The sequence below is a fragment of the Vulpes lagopus genome, chromosome 11 (genome assembly GCF_018345385.1).
Source record: "Vulpes lagopus strain Blue_001 chromosome 11, ASM1834538v1, whole genome shotgun sequence".
NCBI lineage: Eukaryota > Metazoa > Chordata > Mammalia > Carnivora > Canidae > Vulpes > Vulpes lagopus.
The window spans coordinates 105,510,536-105,527,793 of NC_054834.1; the positions used below are offsets into that span (position 1 = coordinate 105,510,536).

At 40.7% G+C, this 17,258-nt stretch overlaps 1 protein-coding gene across 2 annotated transcripts in view; it reads right to left on the bottom strand.

Annotated features, from left to right (window-relative positions):
• NCKAP1 (NCK associated protein 1) overlaps positions 1–15,487 on the bottom strand; it is a 101,955-nt gene extending 86,468 nt beyond the window's left edge. The window contains exons 1-3 of one of the 2 annotated variants that reach the window (XM_041773906.1): positions 15,251–15,487; positions 1,657–1,674; positions 504–614 (exon numbers count right to left, since the gene is read on the bottom strand). In XM_041773906.1, coding sequence (XP_041629840.1) covers positions 504–614; positions 1,657–1,674; positions 15,251–15,358 — 237 coding nt within the window. In that variant the 5' untranslated portion in view covers positions 15,359–15,487. The remainder of the gene's footprint in view (positions 1–503; positions 615–1,656; positions 1,675–15,250) is intronic. The other variant, XM_041773907.1, reaches the window with a different exon arrangement.
• Between the last annotated feature and the right edge of the window lie 1,771 nt (positions 15,488–17,258).

Sequence of the window (17,258 nt, forward strand, 5' to 3'; positions counted from 1 at the left end):
TCCAATCTGAAAAAATACGGAAAAATAAAGGTCCAACAGTATTACCTTGTTACATACTTTTCAGAAAGTTTTCTCAATTGTAGAAATACTAAACAAATATATTTTAGAATAAACACAGCTAATTACTAAAAACAATACAAGTTCTATGAAGACATTCACTTACCTCAAAATAAGGTTTATTACCATAAAGAAAAACTCCCCAACTAGTCATGCAAATATCTGGAATATATATACATATTACCTTACTTTCTGTTGCAACTTGAAAGGGAAGAAGTGTGTAAGAAATTAAGATTTTATTTTTTCTGTAATAAAATGATTCAGTCTTTTTTTTCCAGTTTCAGAGATAAAAATATTGTCCCGAAAAGCCCTTAATCAACGTACATAAATGGCATACCAAAATATAAAGAATTAGACAAATAACAACTACTTCAAGTATTACACTAACCATTACTTTCTCTCACACATGGCAAAAATCAGGTAATACGAAAATTTCTATGACTCACATTGTTGTTGCGAGTTTCTACAGCAGGGAACTTTCTGACTATGAATTTCACAGCAGATTCCAGGTTTTTGTCAATAAGGTAGGATGGTTTTGCCTTGGGATCTCCACATGCCTATAAAACAACAGTAATAAAAAGGTGAAATGCATCCTTATTCTAAAACCAAGTAAAGCAAATCTGTAATCAGAAATTAAAGATATTTATTGTTTTTGGTGAGCAGGTGATAAAATGAATAGGCAAAGTGCAGGGATTGTCACAGCTGAAATATGCAATGGGAGACAGTACAGAGATGTTCTTCTACTGAAAAAAATGCATGGAAAGTTTCAAAGCAGTTAGCGCAGAACAGCAGTGAAGGAAAAAGCTCAAACCTAAAAAAAAAGAAAAAGAAAATAAAAGTCTTGGTTTGAGGTAGGATTGTATTCATCTGAAGCTAATAAAATATTACAAAATTAAATATTCAGAAGAGTACTGGAAATGTTTCTACGTGTTATAAAATAAAAGCTTATGTTTAAATGTCTTTTCCAAAATGTCTTCCTCATTCACTTTAAACATTTTAATACAAGAGCCCTAGTTCAAAAGAACTGGAAGCTGCTAAAATTGTCTTTATAGTACTGAAGTGTATTGCCTGTTCCTCTGAACATCTGAGTTACAGCACTATCTTTCCATCATACCAGCAGCACTTAAAACAATGAATCTGCATCTGTCCTACATCTCGTCTCGTAAGCACAGAATGAATGGGAATGTTTACATTTTGACCACATCAGCCGTACAGCATTCTCTGTAGTAAACTGTATTAGAAAGAACTTTTTACCTAAACTATTAGCACTACCAAATATAATCAATACTATTCAGCATTTTGTGATGTGACATTTAATTAACTGCGTGCTAGTGAGATGTTATTTCTTAGGGAATTACTAAAATTGTAGCACTGCTATTTAACTTCTCATTGCATTTTTTTTTAAGTGTGTCCTTTGCAAAGTTTCGTCTCTCCCTTATATATCTCTACTTCGTGTGAGGAAATACCGTATTGCAATTTAATGTTTCTTTCATTGTTTACTATGGCTATGTTGTGAATTGCAGAAAGAGAAGTTATGAAACATGAAACTGATCTGAAAGCGGGCAAGCGGGCAGAGGGAAGGTGAAAAGCTTTGCAAACCTTCCAAACTTGTCCTTGCTGGGGAAGCATTGTAATAAAAAGAGAGAAAATTACGTGTAAACAATGATTGTCAAACTATGACATACGTTTCAGTAGAGAACTTTATGCACTGCAGACTATGAATAACAAAACAACTATATGGTGCTACAACTCTAAAGGTATTCTAAGTAGCGAGTTTAGTATACAATAGATTTTATATTATTCATATATATATTTAAATACTATTGTGTAAGTGTACAACCATGTAAGTTTCTTGGTGCTCTTTCTAAATAAACTTAAAATAATACTAGAAGAAAAAAAATGAAGACTACATGCAGCTATAAAAGTAGGAGCAAAACCGTCAGTGAAATTTTACATACCTTAAAAAGAAACGGTAGCCAAGAATAAAAATAAATCGTTATTGGATGACTCTTTTACTTCAGCTCAAATTGTAACTACTTTTCAAATTTCACCTAACTCCCTTCCAACTCAAAGTATAAAAATCAATGCAAACATTCCTGTATTTTCCAAACGGAAATAGGAATGCAGTTAAGAATTCTCCTAATTCTGAAACATAAGTAGATAAAACAAAATTAACTCAAGAAACTTAGAATTTCATAATCCTTAACCAGAGTGACACAAGGCAGCTTTGCAAATTTCATTTCAACATCATAAATACTAACTGTACCTGACTTTTCCTCAGAGCAGACCATCGTTCATTTAAAATATTATTTCTTATAAATTCATTTGCCAATTAATCCACTTCCCCAAAAATATTATACTATATAAGAGAATAACTAAGAACCACATACTAAGAGTTTGTCCAAATAGAAATACCTACAGATTAGCATTTCCTTACAGCGATGTAATACAATGAAAATCAAGTTCCCTAAATACGCCTGAGGTGGTCCAGAATCCTAACGTGATTCCGAATTATACTCAGTTTTTTAATGGTATGTTTTATCTTCCATATTCCAGTATTTTAAAATTTAGCTTTCCATTCCAACAATATCAGTGACTTTAGAATAATGAAAATACATCAGGCTACCATATGCATTTCCCATGATCACAAATTATACTGTATGAGAATTTAATCAAATATCTACAAACTAACTTATGTATTCTCATACATATACATGCATGTATGTATGTGAGGAACTCTTCCTTCTTACACTGAAAACAAAAAGAATCCAATTTCATTTCAATGGAAAAATAAATGGTTGTTTAATTTTCCCTTGGAATTGATTTACCTTTTTCCACACTGCTCAATGAGCCATACCTAAACATCCTATCCCAGGAGGCAGGAGACACATTCTAGAATAAGACTTACTGAGTTTCAATCTTCACCACTTAACGATCCATAGGACCTTGAATATATTACAAAATACCTCCTACTCTGTTTCTTCATGTTTAAATGGGGAAATTAGTACTTACCTCCTAGGGTCATTATGAGGATTAGAAAAGAGACAGATAAACCATGTACAGTACTTAGCAGGACTAACAGGTAAGCACTCTAAGATGCTCTAAAAATGTTTGCTGTTGCCAATAACCGCCTCAAAATTATAATTACCCAAGTAAAAGTCTCATAAGAATATAACTGCAAAATCGTCTTTCTCATAATATACAGAACTAATGATAATGACTAAAATTCCCTCTTCCAATCACACATTTCCTTCATTTGTCCTAAGTCTGAATGCCAAATATGTTGTACTTACAGAAAGGGTTTAGCCTGGTAGTTAAGAACATGAGTCCTAAGACTGCCCAGGTTCATATTCTAACTCCAACAATTCTAAGCTGCAGAACCATAGGCACATGATTTTACTCCTCTGTGCCTCAACTTTTCCATCTGCTAAATAGGTTGATAATAATTGCAATTTACCCTAAAAAGTTTTTAGGCCGATTACGTGTGTGCACACATGTGTGCATGCAGTTTACACAAATATCTTGAATACCATGAGCACTCCAATATGCCAATAAACTACACGAGGCTCATAGATACTATACAGAACTAGGCCCTATTTTTTTTTTGTTGTTGTTGTTGTTGTTTTCTGAAATCAATCTGCTTGATTTATTTACTTAATACCAACAGTGATACTGTATAGGGAACACTCAGGCCAAAAAAAAAAACTAATGTCTAAGTAATTAAAATCTGACAAAAAGCCATACTTTTAGTAATTCAGTTAAAATGGGTTTCTTACCATACCAAAGTAGTATAGCAAAATTGCAACTAGCCAGATATCTCAGTTTATAAAAATTATTCTTCTCTACCCTAACTGAAAGCATTTCATTCTCAGGACACAGAGGACAAAGAAATCATAAAATAACCTAGATTTCAAAAACACTGCCTGCAGTTGTATACCTGAAACTCTACTTCATCCTAATTCAACTACAAAATTACACAAAATTAATCTTTCACTCTCAAAAATATCACCCTTTGAAGTACCACATTTAAGAAAATACATACAATGGTTATTAATAAATTTTAGACTGATATGTATCAGAAAGGCTTACCACAAAGACTGAACCAAAGGTTTAACAAGTTACTAATTCAATCAAACAAAACTTTTGAATACTTCTATCTTTCCCATACCAAAAAAGAAAAAGAAAAAGGGAGTACAGGCCAAAACTGCATCTAAATAACTGAACCTTATGGTCCTATCAAAAAAAAAAGAAAAAGTTTTTTTGCATGAGTGGTTAAAACAGCTACTTTTCCTAGACAAAAAGGAAACCATATCTGAACCACAGAACTTAAAAAAAAAACCCACAACCTCAAAACTGTGTATGTGACTTTATCTTGACTCAACAAGCTTTCATATTGCATAAAATATTGTAATTTAAAATTCCAATTTAAAATTCCAGAAGATCTAAAGGAAATTTAAATATCTATATACTTAAATTTCCAGTTCTCACAATTAGAACTTTATTTTCTATGAATATTCTATTTATCTTTAAATTCAACAAAGTTAGAACTATTTAATGTAGAAGATAAAATTGTACTCGTGTTACAGGGAATGTTTAAATATAATAATTAAAAAATCTGTCTCTGAGTCAGGAGCACAGCCCATATGACTTCCTGGCAAGCTGTTTAATCTCTGAACCTCAATTCTCTAAGCCATAAACTTAAGGGCACTAATACTACCTGCTTCACTGGGTAAACTGCTCAGATTTTTAAGACAAAATGCACATAAAGTGCTTATTCCAGTGACTGATACAGTAGTTCTTAGTAAGTTCTAAGTAATCATCTTCTACTTTTTAAAATAAAACTTCTCAAAAATACATTGATATTTATAGTGAGTTCCCAATTATTAAAGTAAGATTTTCCATTTGACTTCAGTATTAGCTCAGTATCAATTATTAATCAACATCTCCAAGTTCATTTTCTTCATGAAACATAAATATAATATTACTACCAAAAATAAAGAATAAAAATGTTTTAGAAAACCGCATTATATTTTATTCAGGCCACAAAATAAAGATCTTTCACTAAAAACTTTAAGACCAAACTTTAAAGTATGACTTTAAAACTAATTTTTCTAAAAAAAAAAAATAAATAAAATAAAATAAAACTAATTTTTCTGCCGATCTACCACCAAAAAACCCCTTCCCAAATCCTTCCCTCAGGCTGTAACAACGTCAGATTACATCCCACAGACTAACCTTACACGGTTAATACTACGTATTTTTTCAAAAACGTATCATGTTAAAAAAAAATCAAATATAGAAATAGTCTTCTATCTATTCGTAACAGGTTAAGCAACAATCAAGAGAAAAAAAAAAAACGAAGAATGGGGAATAAAAAGAAAATTTACTGGGCACCTGTTGTGTGTAAAACATCTATGCTTTTGAAACTGTCTAAAAAGTGTCTCTCAGCAGAGAGGAAAGGAGCTTCAGAAAAATTAAGTGACTTGCTCAAGGCTTAGCTGTGAGTACCTAAAGATTCCAAAGCACTAAAATGGTTATTTAAAAATATATGCTTGGAAAAAAAGTAAAAAAAAAAAATACAAAAAAAACACACAAAAGATCTCCATTCTTTAATTACCTCAACCGCCCAAAACTTTAATTGGAGTAATTACTATCAAAGGAAGTATCTGGGGACGCCTGGGTGGCTGGGCGGTTGGGCGGCTGCCTTTGGCTCAGGGCGTGATCCTGAGGTTCCAGGATGGGTCACAGTCCCACATCGGGCTCCCCCCGCAGGGAGCCTGCTTCTCCCTCTGCCTGTGTCTCTCCCTCTGTCTCTATGTCTCTCATGAATAAATAAGTCTTTTTAAAAAATAAAAATAAAATAAAAATATTTTTAAAAAGGAAATATCCGCTTAATTCGATCAGTTTCATTTTTAACTGTTAGTCTAACTCAGCAATAAAACACATTCCTTTGCCAAAATACTGTAGAACAAACCAATTTTTTAAATATAATAACATAATGGAAAATATGAACAAAATTCCAGAGTTCAGAGTGAGAATGCTATTTGTGAGAGTACAGGAAATAAACTAGCCCTATCTGAATATGTCAGGGAAGGAGAGGAAAATGTAAAATGTGACCAATTTATGCTAGAAACAGGAATTTAATTTTTACTCAGTAAACAAGAAAAATCATAGTTTTTAAAGGTTTTGCAAAACTAAAAGCAAAACAGGACCAAGATTCTCCGTTGAGTCTGAAAGGAAATTAACTGTCATTAATGCTTAGAGGGAAAACAGACATTACCTAAAATCAAAAACTATAGAAACAACTTACCTATCATTCTTTTATTTTCTAATTTTAAAAATGATGAAAGAAATACAATGAAAATTTTCAATAAATATTGGAAAATTATCAAGAGCAAAACAAGCCTTAAATTCTTGCAGTTTTTTAGAAACTAAACTAAGTGGTTTAGTCTCTAATAGTTTTGTTTTCTTGTGTATCACCTACATTTTGGCCAACCAATCTGCTTTGAACTTCCCCTTGAGCTGAGGTGGGAAAAAAAGCAACTCACTGCTAAAATTTAGATTAAGAGGCTTTATAGGCAAGTATACTGGAATTACTGGAAATACTTTTGAGTTAATGCAAATTTATCAATAACTGTTACTTAGAGCCAATAATGGCCAACTTAAAAATATATATTATGGTATTTGGTCTCAAAGCACAAGTTCTGGGAATTTCACAAACTTAAATATTTCAAAGCATTAGGTATTTCAAAATTCATTATTAAAAACTTTAATGATTCAAATGAGTTACCAATTACTATTCAATTCATAAGAAGATGTGTATGTCACTATTGCTCTTAAACATTTTTCAGGGGGCAACCCCGGCGGCCCAGCGGTTTAGCGCCGCCTTCAGCCCAGCCCTGGGCCCAGCCCTGGAGACCCAGGGTCGAGTCCCACGTCAGGCTCCCTGCATGGAGCCTGCTTCTCCCTCTGCCTGTGTCTCTGCCTCCCTCTCTCTCTCTGTGTCTCTCATGAATAAATAAATAAAATCTTAAAAAAAAAAAAAACTTTTAAAACTGGTCTCCCCAATTTATAAGAAACTATAACCTGGAACAACAGTTAAATAGCTTGTCCAAAGCTTAAAAAAATAGTATCAGAGCTTTATCTTGAATCAAGCTCTCTCAAGCTATAGAATATACTGCAAGTATGGAAAACGAGAGAGAAGTTCAGAGGCTGTATGCCAGCAAGGACATTAGACATTACTAGGGCATTATTTTGTAACCTTATATATATCTATCTTTATATATTCTGAACAAAAGTTCTGGCATCTTAAATAATGACTGACTATACCTGTCACTGCCTACCTGAAACTGCTATTAGTACTTCAAAATCAAGCACAAAAGTTACTATCTCTTCTTCCCCAGAATGGAATCTTCAACACCCTTCTCAAGACTCCCATAAGAACACTTACATAATACATTTTAGGTAAGTATCTGTAAATCTCTCGTAACCTACTAAAATGTGAATTTCTTGGCACTGAAGACCGCATCTTAATTTGTCTCCCCAGACATTCAATAAAAGAGGAAATGAATGAATGAAAAGGAAACCCTCAAAATTTGGGATTAACTAAAAGAATAGTTCATGTGATTTATAAAACACTTCTTTAAAAATGCAGTTTTATTACTGTCAAGTATCTAAAATAATCAGCTGTGCAATTACAAAAGTATTTTCCAGTACAGGCTTTTACTTAAAACAAGAAATTCCTTTAAAACTGGCACATGTACAACCCTACTTAAAAATTAGCAATTTAAGAGTGTATGAAGTTTGTTAACTTATTTAAGACACTGCAGAATAATATTTGAAAAAATGATGAGCCAGTCTCCTCGCTGTCAGATAAGTAAAGAATCTGCCAGTCTAATTATACTATTTGCAAATGTCTAATAGGATCCAAATAAGACTTTACTACATTTACTGATAAAGGCAATAATAAAAAGCCACCAACAACAAAACGCATTTTGAGAAGAGAAAAAGCATACAACTGACATACTAATTACTAGTTTCTGCCCAAGACAGAAAGAAACAAACTTACCAGTTGACTTTCTTAATTGCATTTCTTATATTTCATGTTACAGAATTTTCTTTTTTTTTTTTTTTGAGATTTATGAGAGACAGAGAGTGTGCACAAACAAGGGGAAGAAGAGAGGGACAGGAAGAAGCAGGCTCTGCTGAGCAGAGAGCCCAACCTGAAAATGTTACCATTTAACTGTATGTAAGATTTAAAATGAAAAAATACATTCAAATTTCCAAATTCAGGAGCTCCTGGGTAGCTCAGTCGGTTAAGTACCCCACTCTTGATTTCAGCTCAGGTCACGATCTCACGGTCCTGGGATAGAACCCTGTGTGGGGCTCATTTAGCAGGGAGTTTAAGATTCTCTCCCTCTCCCTTTGCCCGTACCTGTGTGAGCTCGCGCCTGTGTGAGCTCGCACGCTCTCTCAGTCTCTCTCAAATAAATAAATAAATCTGCATGGGGCTCCACCTGCCCTCCCGCCTCCCTCTTTCTCTTTCTCTCTTGCAAATAATCTTTCTTAAAAAAAATAATTACCCAGGGTGCCTGGGTGGCTCAGTTAAACATCTGCCTTTGGCTGGGGTCATGATCCCAAGGTCCAGGAACCAAGCCCTACGTCAGGCTCCCTGCTCAGCGGGGAACCTGCTTCTCCCTCCCCTGCTTCCCCTACTTGTGCTCTCTCTCTCTCCCTGCCTTTCTCCCTCTGTCAAATTAATTAATTTAAAAAAAATCGTTCTGATACAGTTAGTATGATCTCAATGATCTTTTCATGCAAATCCACAGAAAGTTCATACAAAAGTCATCTCCAGTAAAAAACAAAACAAAACAAAACAAAACAAAACAATTTCTGTACTATGTTTATGTACATGTTTCTTTAAGGATACTGTGTGTTCAGGCAGCCTGGGTGGCTCAGCGGTTTAGCTCTGCCTTCAGCCTAGGGCATGATCCTGGAGACCTGGGATCGAGTCCCACATCGGGCTCCCTGCATGGAGCCTGCTTCTCCCTCTGCCTGTGTCTCTGCATCTCCCTGTGTCTCTCATGAATACATAAATAAAAATCTTAAAAAAAAAAATCTAATTGTATCTCCCACAAAAATGTCAATAATGACTATAAATCTAATGGCAAAATAATTAAATTAGAAACCATCTTAGTGGTCAATAAAAAAAGGTGTCAATCTAAATTCTTATTATTTTCTAGAATAAGAATTGGGCATGGGGCATCTGGCCTACTCATCAGAGGAACATGTGACTCTTGATCTGAGAGTCATGAATTAAGAGTCCAATACTGGTTGTAGGTTAGTAAAACATAAAATTTAAAAAAAAAAAAAAAAGATATAGTAAATATCTTGGGTAAGTTATTTACCCAAAATAACTTAGGTAAGTTATAACTTGGGTAAGTTATTTAATCTCTCCAAATTCAAATTTTTTACTAATAAATAAGTATATGTATCACAGACCTAAAGACAAATTAAAAAAATATATATATAGGGGATCCCTGAGTGGCGCAGCAGTTTGGCGCCTGCCTTTGGCCCAGGGCGTGATCCTGGAGACCCAGGATCGAATCCCACGTCGGGCTCCCGGCGCATGGAGCCTGCTTCTCCCTCTGCCTGTGTCTCTGCATCTCCCTGTGTCTCTCATGAATACATAAATAAAAATCTTAAAAAAAAAAATCTAATTGTATCTCCCACAAAAATGTCAATAATGACTATAAATCTAATGGCAAAATAATTAAATTAGAAACCATCTTAGTGGTCAATAAAAAAAGGTGTCAATCTAAATTCTTATTATTTTCTAGAATAAGAATTGGGCATGGGGCATCTGGCCTACTCATCAGAGGAACATGTGACTCTTGATTGAGAGTCATGAATTAAGAGTCCAATACTGGTTGTAGGTTAGTAAAACATAAAATTTAAAAAAAAAAAAAAAAGATATAGTAAATATCTTGGGTAAGTTATTTACCCAAAATAACTTAGGTAAGTTATAACTTGGGTAAGTTATTTAATCTCTCCAAATTCAAATTTTTTACTAATAAATAAGTATATGTATCACAGACCTAAAGACAAATTAAAAATATATATATATAGGGGATCCCTGAGTGGCGCAGCAGTTTGGCGCCTGCCTTTGGCCCAGGGCGTGATCCTGGAGACCCAGGATCGAATCCCACGTCGGGCTCCCGGTGCATGGAGTCTGCTTCTCCCTCTGCCTGTGCCTCTGCCTCTCTCTCTCTCTCTGTGACTATCATAAGTAAATAAAAATTTTTAAAAATTTAAATAAATAAATAAATAAATAAAAATTAAAAAAAGAAACTTTAAAAAAATAAAATAAAATAAAATAAAAAATACAGAGTATACAGTAAAGCCTCAATAAATGGCAGCAAGTGTTAATTTCATTACACATTATTTTTATTGGGCAATAAAGAGATGAAATTATTTAGTTCTAGTAACATTTAAAATGTGCAACTACTGGAGCTGACTCAAAATTACTGCTGGAACTTCAGTTAATGTGAACATTCCTATGCTATCAAACAAGAATATGGAATAGATCTTTCAATCATCCCAACCAGTAAGGACAGGAACTTTTGACACTGACATACTTTTCATCTGAGCTCCCTCATTTTTTACATATTGGATATAGATAGTTAAGTATGTTCATTCCTTTATAATTTTCTTACTAGTCTAAGTACACAAGCAATATATTAAGGACCCTAATTTCATTGATATGCAAACTGCACCATGCTGCTTCAATTTTATTTTTGTGAAGAGTCTAATTTAATCAAAATATAATAAAATATGCATGCACATATGTTAGCATTTGTACAGAAAAGGATGTAAGTATATAGGCTTATTTTTAAAAGTGGGAGAAGGGGAGGCAAAGAATTTCTGAAGTGACACAATGCTCTTATGTTTGAGTTGCTGATAATAAACATATATTCCTTTTGTATTAGGTAGAAAAGCTTAGTATTAAGTTATTTAACAAGTCCGTAAGGGACAATCTATCATTGCCACTTGGAAAAAAAAAAAAGTTTTCCTAAGTATTTTTCAGTGATCTTTATCTCCTCAGCCTACCATCCAACATAACAAAAAAGATGATCAAATCCTTATTTTTATGAGTAGCTTTCCTGAAAAATAAAATTGCATAATAAATAAATAAATAAATAAATAAATAAATAAATAAAATTACATAATTCAGATTTATGAAGAGATGTATGTTTCCTTAACATGTTTAAGGCTCTTAATAATGAAACCCCATAATGATGAGAAAAAAATCTCATACTAATAATACTTATTAGTTTACAATTTGCTACAAGCCAATCTTTGGAGCATGTTTCTGCTCCTGATTGAGGAACAGAGAAAATACCCTAAATGAAAAGAAAGGTTAACACTGAAAGAGAAAGCTAAAGGTGGCTCCCCCTCCCTTTACCTTGCACTACACCCTTCACACACATCTTTTTTTCTCCATTAAATAAGCAGATACCAGCCAAATACTTTCAATTTTTTACACTGCTATTTCATTCATTTTTTTCCTCATAAAATAAACATATCCAAAAATCACGGGGGGAAAACTACGGAAAAAAAAAAAAGAAAAAGAAAAATAATCACTAATAAGAGAAATTTTTTTTAAATTTTTTTTGAGGAATTTTTTTAAAAAACAAGTAGAAGTGCATTGAAATCTGCAAACACACGCCATTCAAAAAAAAAAAAGTCTGCAATAGTTGGGTGGCTCTTCTTTTCTATCCCTTAGAATTAAGGCAATAACGTAACAAGAAAAATTATGCAAGTATTACCGGAGACCTTCGTGGTACAGAACCATCAAGTTCAGGTTGGTGACAGGTAGGAAAAGAAAGACAAAAAAAAAAAAAAAACAAGTATTTTCTGAACTCAGCTAAAATGTTTTGGTATTTGGAAATGTGTTTGCAAATAGCAGTAAAATTTCAGAGAAACAAATGTCGCCCAAAAATAGTGGCTGAGACTCCTAAATAAATACTACCTTACGTTCACTGAAGCTCTGAACTGTGTTCACATTGTTACTGTCTTTTATATTCGTACAGGATCCTGTGAGGTAGGCAGAGAAGGCACTGCCATCTGTGTATTACAGAAAACTAACCTGAGCCTAGGCACTGTTTAAAATGGGCTATCACTTCTAGAGAAAAGATAATCAGAGCTGGAATGGACTTTAGCATTTTTTAGAAAATGTATTTATTTATTTATGATAGTCACAGAGAGAGAGAGAGAGAGGCAGAGACACAGGCAGAGGGAGAAGCAGGCTCCATGCACCGGGAGCCCGATGTGGGATTCGATCCCGGGTCTCCAGGATCATGCCCTGGGCCAAAGGCAGGCGCCAAACCGCTGTGCCACCCAGGGATCCCATTTTTTTTAACAGTTAACTTTCCCATTTTACAGATGAGGAAAAAATGGAGTTCAGGGAAGTCGAGACATCTCCCAATGTTAAAGAACTCTTAGCGACAGACTCAAGACTGGGAGGCAGGTCCCCCCAAACCTGGCCTAGTACTCCACTTCCACAACCACACTGCCTACCATGCCACGGTAAAAGATATAAAAGTAGCCTGGAAAATGTTAAAAGTCAAGATAGAAGTGAGTAGCATTATCAGGTCTGGAAAAAGACATATTTTCAATAAAAAAAAACAAACAGAATTTGTAAGAAACCAAGAAACAAATAAATTTAAATGTAAAACTACCTACCACCTTCCTGTCTTTTCTCTAAAATACTCCTTCATGTGTTCTCACATGCCTGAGGTGTCTACGATTTTGCTAAATTTTCCATAATCTGTACATATTAAGACCTCAAAAAAATTTTCAACTGATGAAATTTTCTTTAAAAAGGCAAAATATTTTCAACAACCATGTTACCTTCCTATGACAAGCATTAAAGCATATTATTTTTGATCACAGTATGAAGCTATCTTACTCAGGTCATTTAAATATTTTCATTGTGTATGCTCACTAAAATATTTCCATGCAGACTTCCAATAGAAACAGAGCAACTGGACCTGACAGGCAATGTGATGCACGTATGCATTAGTAAAAACGTAGTAAGTGATTGGTAGACATGTACTGTGTAGTGGAAGGGTTTGGTTTGTGTTTTTTTGAGGACTCTGAGATTGAGATCTAAAAGATTATGTAGCTTATACTGTCATAAAAAATGCAGGCGGCATGAACCTTACAAACACATGGTGAACGAATCTTACTCACTTTTTTTGGCAAGATTTCTGAACAAATGTTTCAATCCCTAGTCAGCCAGGAAGATGTGCCAGTCTTACAGACAACTCTACAGGCTGAAATATTCTAAACCTATCTGATGCATGTGTATGCAAAATTACACAAGGAGAGCAAACCCAAAGGCACTATTAAAACTAGATAAAGATCATACGCTCATATGCGAAACATATACGTATAACCTAAGACATACTGTGTCTTCGTCCTTTTCAACAAGACTTGACTCAAGACTCCGTAGACCAGGTAAGGGCCTGAGCACAAGTAATTCAAAAATGAGCAGCACTCTCCCTGCCCAGAGGGAACTCACCATCAGGCAGGGGAGACAAAACATTCCTCAATAAATTCTAAATATGTGTTAAAGGCTGAAACACATTCCAGTAACTCAAAAATATTTGACCCTGGGATGTCACCATTGGGGTTCGATCCATTTTAAATTTCAGTAGCTCAGTAATAGAAGAGCCTGAAGTTCCTCAACAAACAGGAAGTGAAAAAATATGCTTCTGAGGCAGCGAACTGAAATAATACGAGTTGAAACGCTTAAAACTCGGCTTAATCTTCTGTATAATTTATATGAGGGTGGAGGAGGTAAAGTCTGGGTGTATTTTACACCATAAACGTGTTTCAAGGCACGCTTGGAAAGGTAGGTCGCCCAAACACCCAAATCACTTTTGATGTCACTCTCACTTCCTCTTCTGAAAACCATCGTAACCATTTCCTCTAACCACAATACCACAGGTCTAGTAATTTTCAGTACTGTTTGCCTTGCTCGTCCTTTTGGACAAAGCTCCTAGAGGAACCGGTTTCAGAGTCTGTCAAGAAGCATAATAATCTGGCCAGAAAGCTCAGGTCAACACAGCCTGTGAGTCAGGAAAATCAAGTTCTTTGCAAGTGCACAAGCGTGTGGCCGAGGCTCTCGGGTCAAGGCCGACGGCTTCTTTGTAAAGATGCTGCGCTCCTGCTCCGCCCACCATGTGACAACCTGGACGGTTTCAGGGGCTCTCCAGGCCGCGCTGAGCTGGGTGGGGGCCAGCTCGGGTGAGCTGCACCGCGCCGGGCCACAGGAGCAGCGATCCCTACACACCGTGTGCCCTACCCTGAGGCGCACAGTCCTCCCTGGGCGGCCAGGATCCTCGGCAAACGGCTGCGGCGATCTACTTTCGCGCTCGAACCTCACTGTCTGCATTTCAGAACCGTGTCCGCAGCAGCAGCAGCAGCCCCGAGGGACGCACGCTGGGGTCCCGGCGGCGTCCAGCCCGAGGGGACGCTCGGCAGACACGGAAAGGCCAACGCTGGAGACCCAGGGGCCGGCCGTGCCCTCGGAGCCCTCGTTCCCCTCCGACCGAGGCCCTGGGCGCACCGACCGGCTCTGCCTTGACCGGGAGGGAGGGGCCTGGCCGCGTCCGCTCTACCTGGACGGGCCCTGGCTCAGTCGGCGGAGCCATCTGCAGACTCTCCCGGGGCTCTGGGCCGCGGCGGGCCGCACCGGGGGCGCTCTCGGTCCTGCGCCCGCAGCGAGCGGGGGACGGGCCCGGGGCGTCGGACCAGGTGGGGAGGGGCGGGGGGAGGCGGTTATTCCGGTCGCAGTGACTCACGGCCACAAGTATTTCGGAAGAAAACTGGTTCCACCCTCGCGGCCCCCCCGCGGGCGGCCCCTGCCCTCCCAGGCCCCGCCGCCCCCGCTCGCCGCGCGCCGCCCCTCCCCCTCCCCTCCCCTCCCCCTCCCCCGGGACCCCGCTGGGGGGGCCGCGGGGGGGCGCGGACGGCCGACGCGGCGTCACCCCGGCCCCGGGCCCGGCCGCAGGACGCGCCCGCAGGACCCGCCCGCAGGCCGCGGCGCTCGGCGGCCGCCCGGGCCCGGCCCCGCGCCCCCCGCCCCCGCCGCCGCCCCCGCCCCCGCTCGCCGGCCCGCGCGCACCTTCTTGATGTTGTAGAGACGAGTCAGCATGCCGACGCCCCGGTCGTGGAGGATGGTGAGCTTCTCCGCCAGCTTCTGCTGACTGGGCTGCAGCACCGCGCGCGACATGGTGCCGGGCCCCGCCGCCGCCGCCGCCGCCGCCGCCTCGCGCCCCGTCCCCCGCCGCGGCCTCCGGCTCAGGGCAGCGCGCCCATGACCCCGGCGCCCACACCGGCCTCGGGCCCGGCCCCGCAGCCGCCCGCGCCCGCGCCCCCGCGGCCCCCGCCGCCGCCTCCCGCCCGCCGCCCTTCCGCCCGCGCCGCCCTGCGCCCCGCCGCCCTCCGCGCCGCCCTCCCCGGCTCCTCCGCGAGGTGTGGCGGCGGCGGCGGCGTCTCCGGCGGCTGAGAACGAGGCCGCTTCCCGCAGCCCCGGACGGACGCTCGGTCACCTGATCCGACGCTCGGGCGCCCCCGCCAGGCCGGACGGGGAGCGGCGCCCGGGGGGAGGGGAGGGAAGGGGAGGGGGCCGCCGCCGCCACGCCCGGCCCCGCCCCCGGCCCCGCCCCCGGGCTCCCAGTCGCCTCTCGGCCCCGCCCCCCGGCCGCTTGGCCCTGCATCCCGGCCTCCTGGCCCCGCCCCCCGCATTCAGGCCCGCCCCTCGCCTCCGGGCCTCGCATCCCGGCCCCGCCCCCCGCACTCTAGGCTCCGCCCCTCCCGGGCTCCCAGTCGCCCCCTCGCCTCCGGGCCCCGCCTCTCTGTCCCGCCCCCGGCCTCCTGGCCCCGCCCCCGCATCCCCGGCTCCGCCCTCCCACCTTCCCGCCGCCGGGGTCCCCCCCACGCATCCCGCCTCCCCACCTCCCCACCTCCCGGCCCCGCCCGGCCTCCCCGCCTCCGCCGCCCGGGACGGGATCCCCGGGCGGGCCCCAGAGGGGTCGCGCGTCCCTGCGGCCCCCCCTGCTCCCCACACGGCGCTCCTACGAGTCCCCGCAGCGCCCCCCGGAGGGGGTGGAGGGGGTGGAGGGGGTGGAGGGGGCGGTGGGGGGCGGTGGAGGGCGGTGGCCCCAAGCCCTTCCCTCCCCGTCCCCCCGCCCCGCCCCCAGTGGGGACCCGAGGTCGGAAGCGAGGGCGGCTGGAGCTCCGGAGATGCTCCGCGCCCGGAATCCGTTCCTGGCGGCTCCCGTCCGGAGAGGAGTCTCGTGGGCCCCGGCCTGCGGGAGCCCCAGGTTCGTTGGCGGGGCCTCCACCCGAACTCCCACCTCCTCTTGGAAACCTCCTACTTTCCCGCCCGCTGTGCGTGCTGCTCCCCGGCCGCGCTCTAACGCGGCCCTCGGTCCCCAAGGGGAGGAACCAGGCACTTGGGTCAGCGGCCTGAGCGGAGCCAGGAGGGTCTGCCCTGAACTTCCTTCCAGGGTCGATGTTCCCAGTGTATTCCTTAATTTTAAGTGGATGACAAAATGCTCTGGCACCTGCAAAAATAAAAAAAAAGACATTCTAAGAGCAAATAAGCTATCGCTGCATCGATCAAAACGCTTTAGGAAAAGGAAATGATGATGAATGGCTTTTTTAAAGTCTTTAAAGCTGAGACACGTACTATTCCTACAGAAATCTTTATTTTAACGTCTTGACAAGGGAAAGGGAATGGACTGAATGCATTTGACTTAAGGGACGTTAGAGGAATCCAACATCCACCAATCAGACCTGACACTGCGCTTTAAATTCTGCAAATAGAACTGCTTTGCCTTGAATGAAGGCTTTGTACCTAGAGTCCTTTTTTTTTTTTTTTTTTTAATCCAGACGCCTCAGAGAGATGACCTATTGAGCTATTATTACTCAGTAACCTGTTGGGGGATTTAATTTATCTGGTTACTCTCCAACCTGATAGTTAAAACTTTAGAGGAGGCGATTATCTGGAGCCTGCCACAGTGATGGATCTGGGAGAAACTAAGCTGCATGAGGGGTTTGAGACCAGCCAAGAAGGGAACTGAAAGATGTTGGATGTGGAGGGAAAGATGTGCTCTTTGGGGCGACCA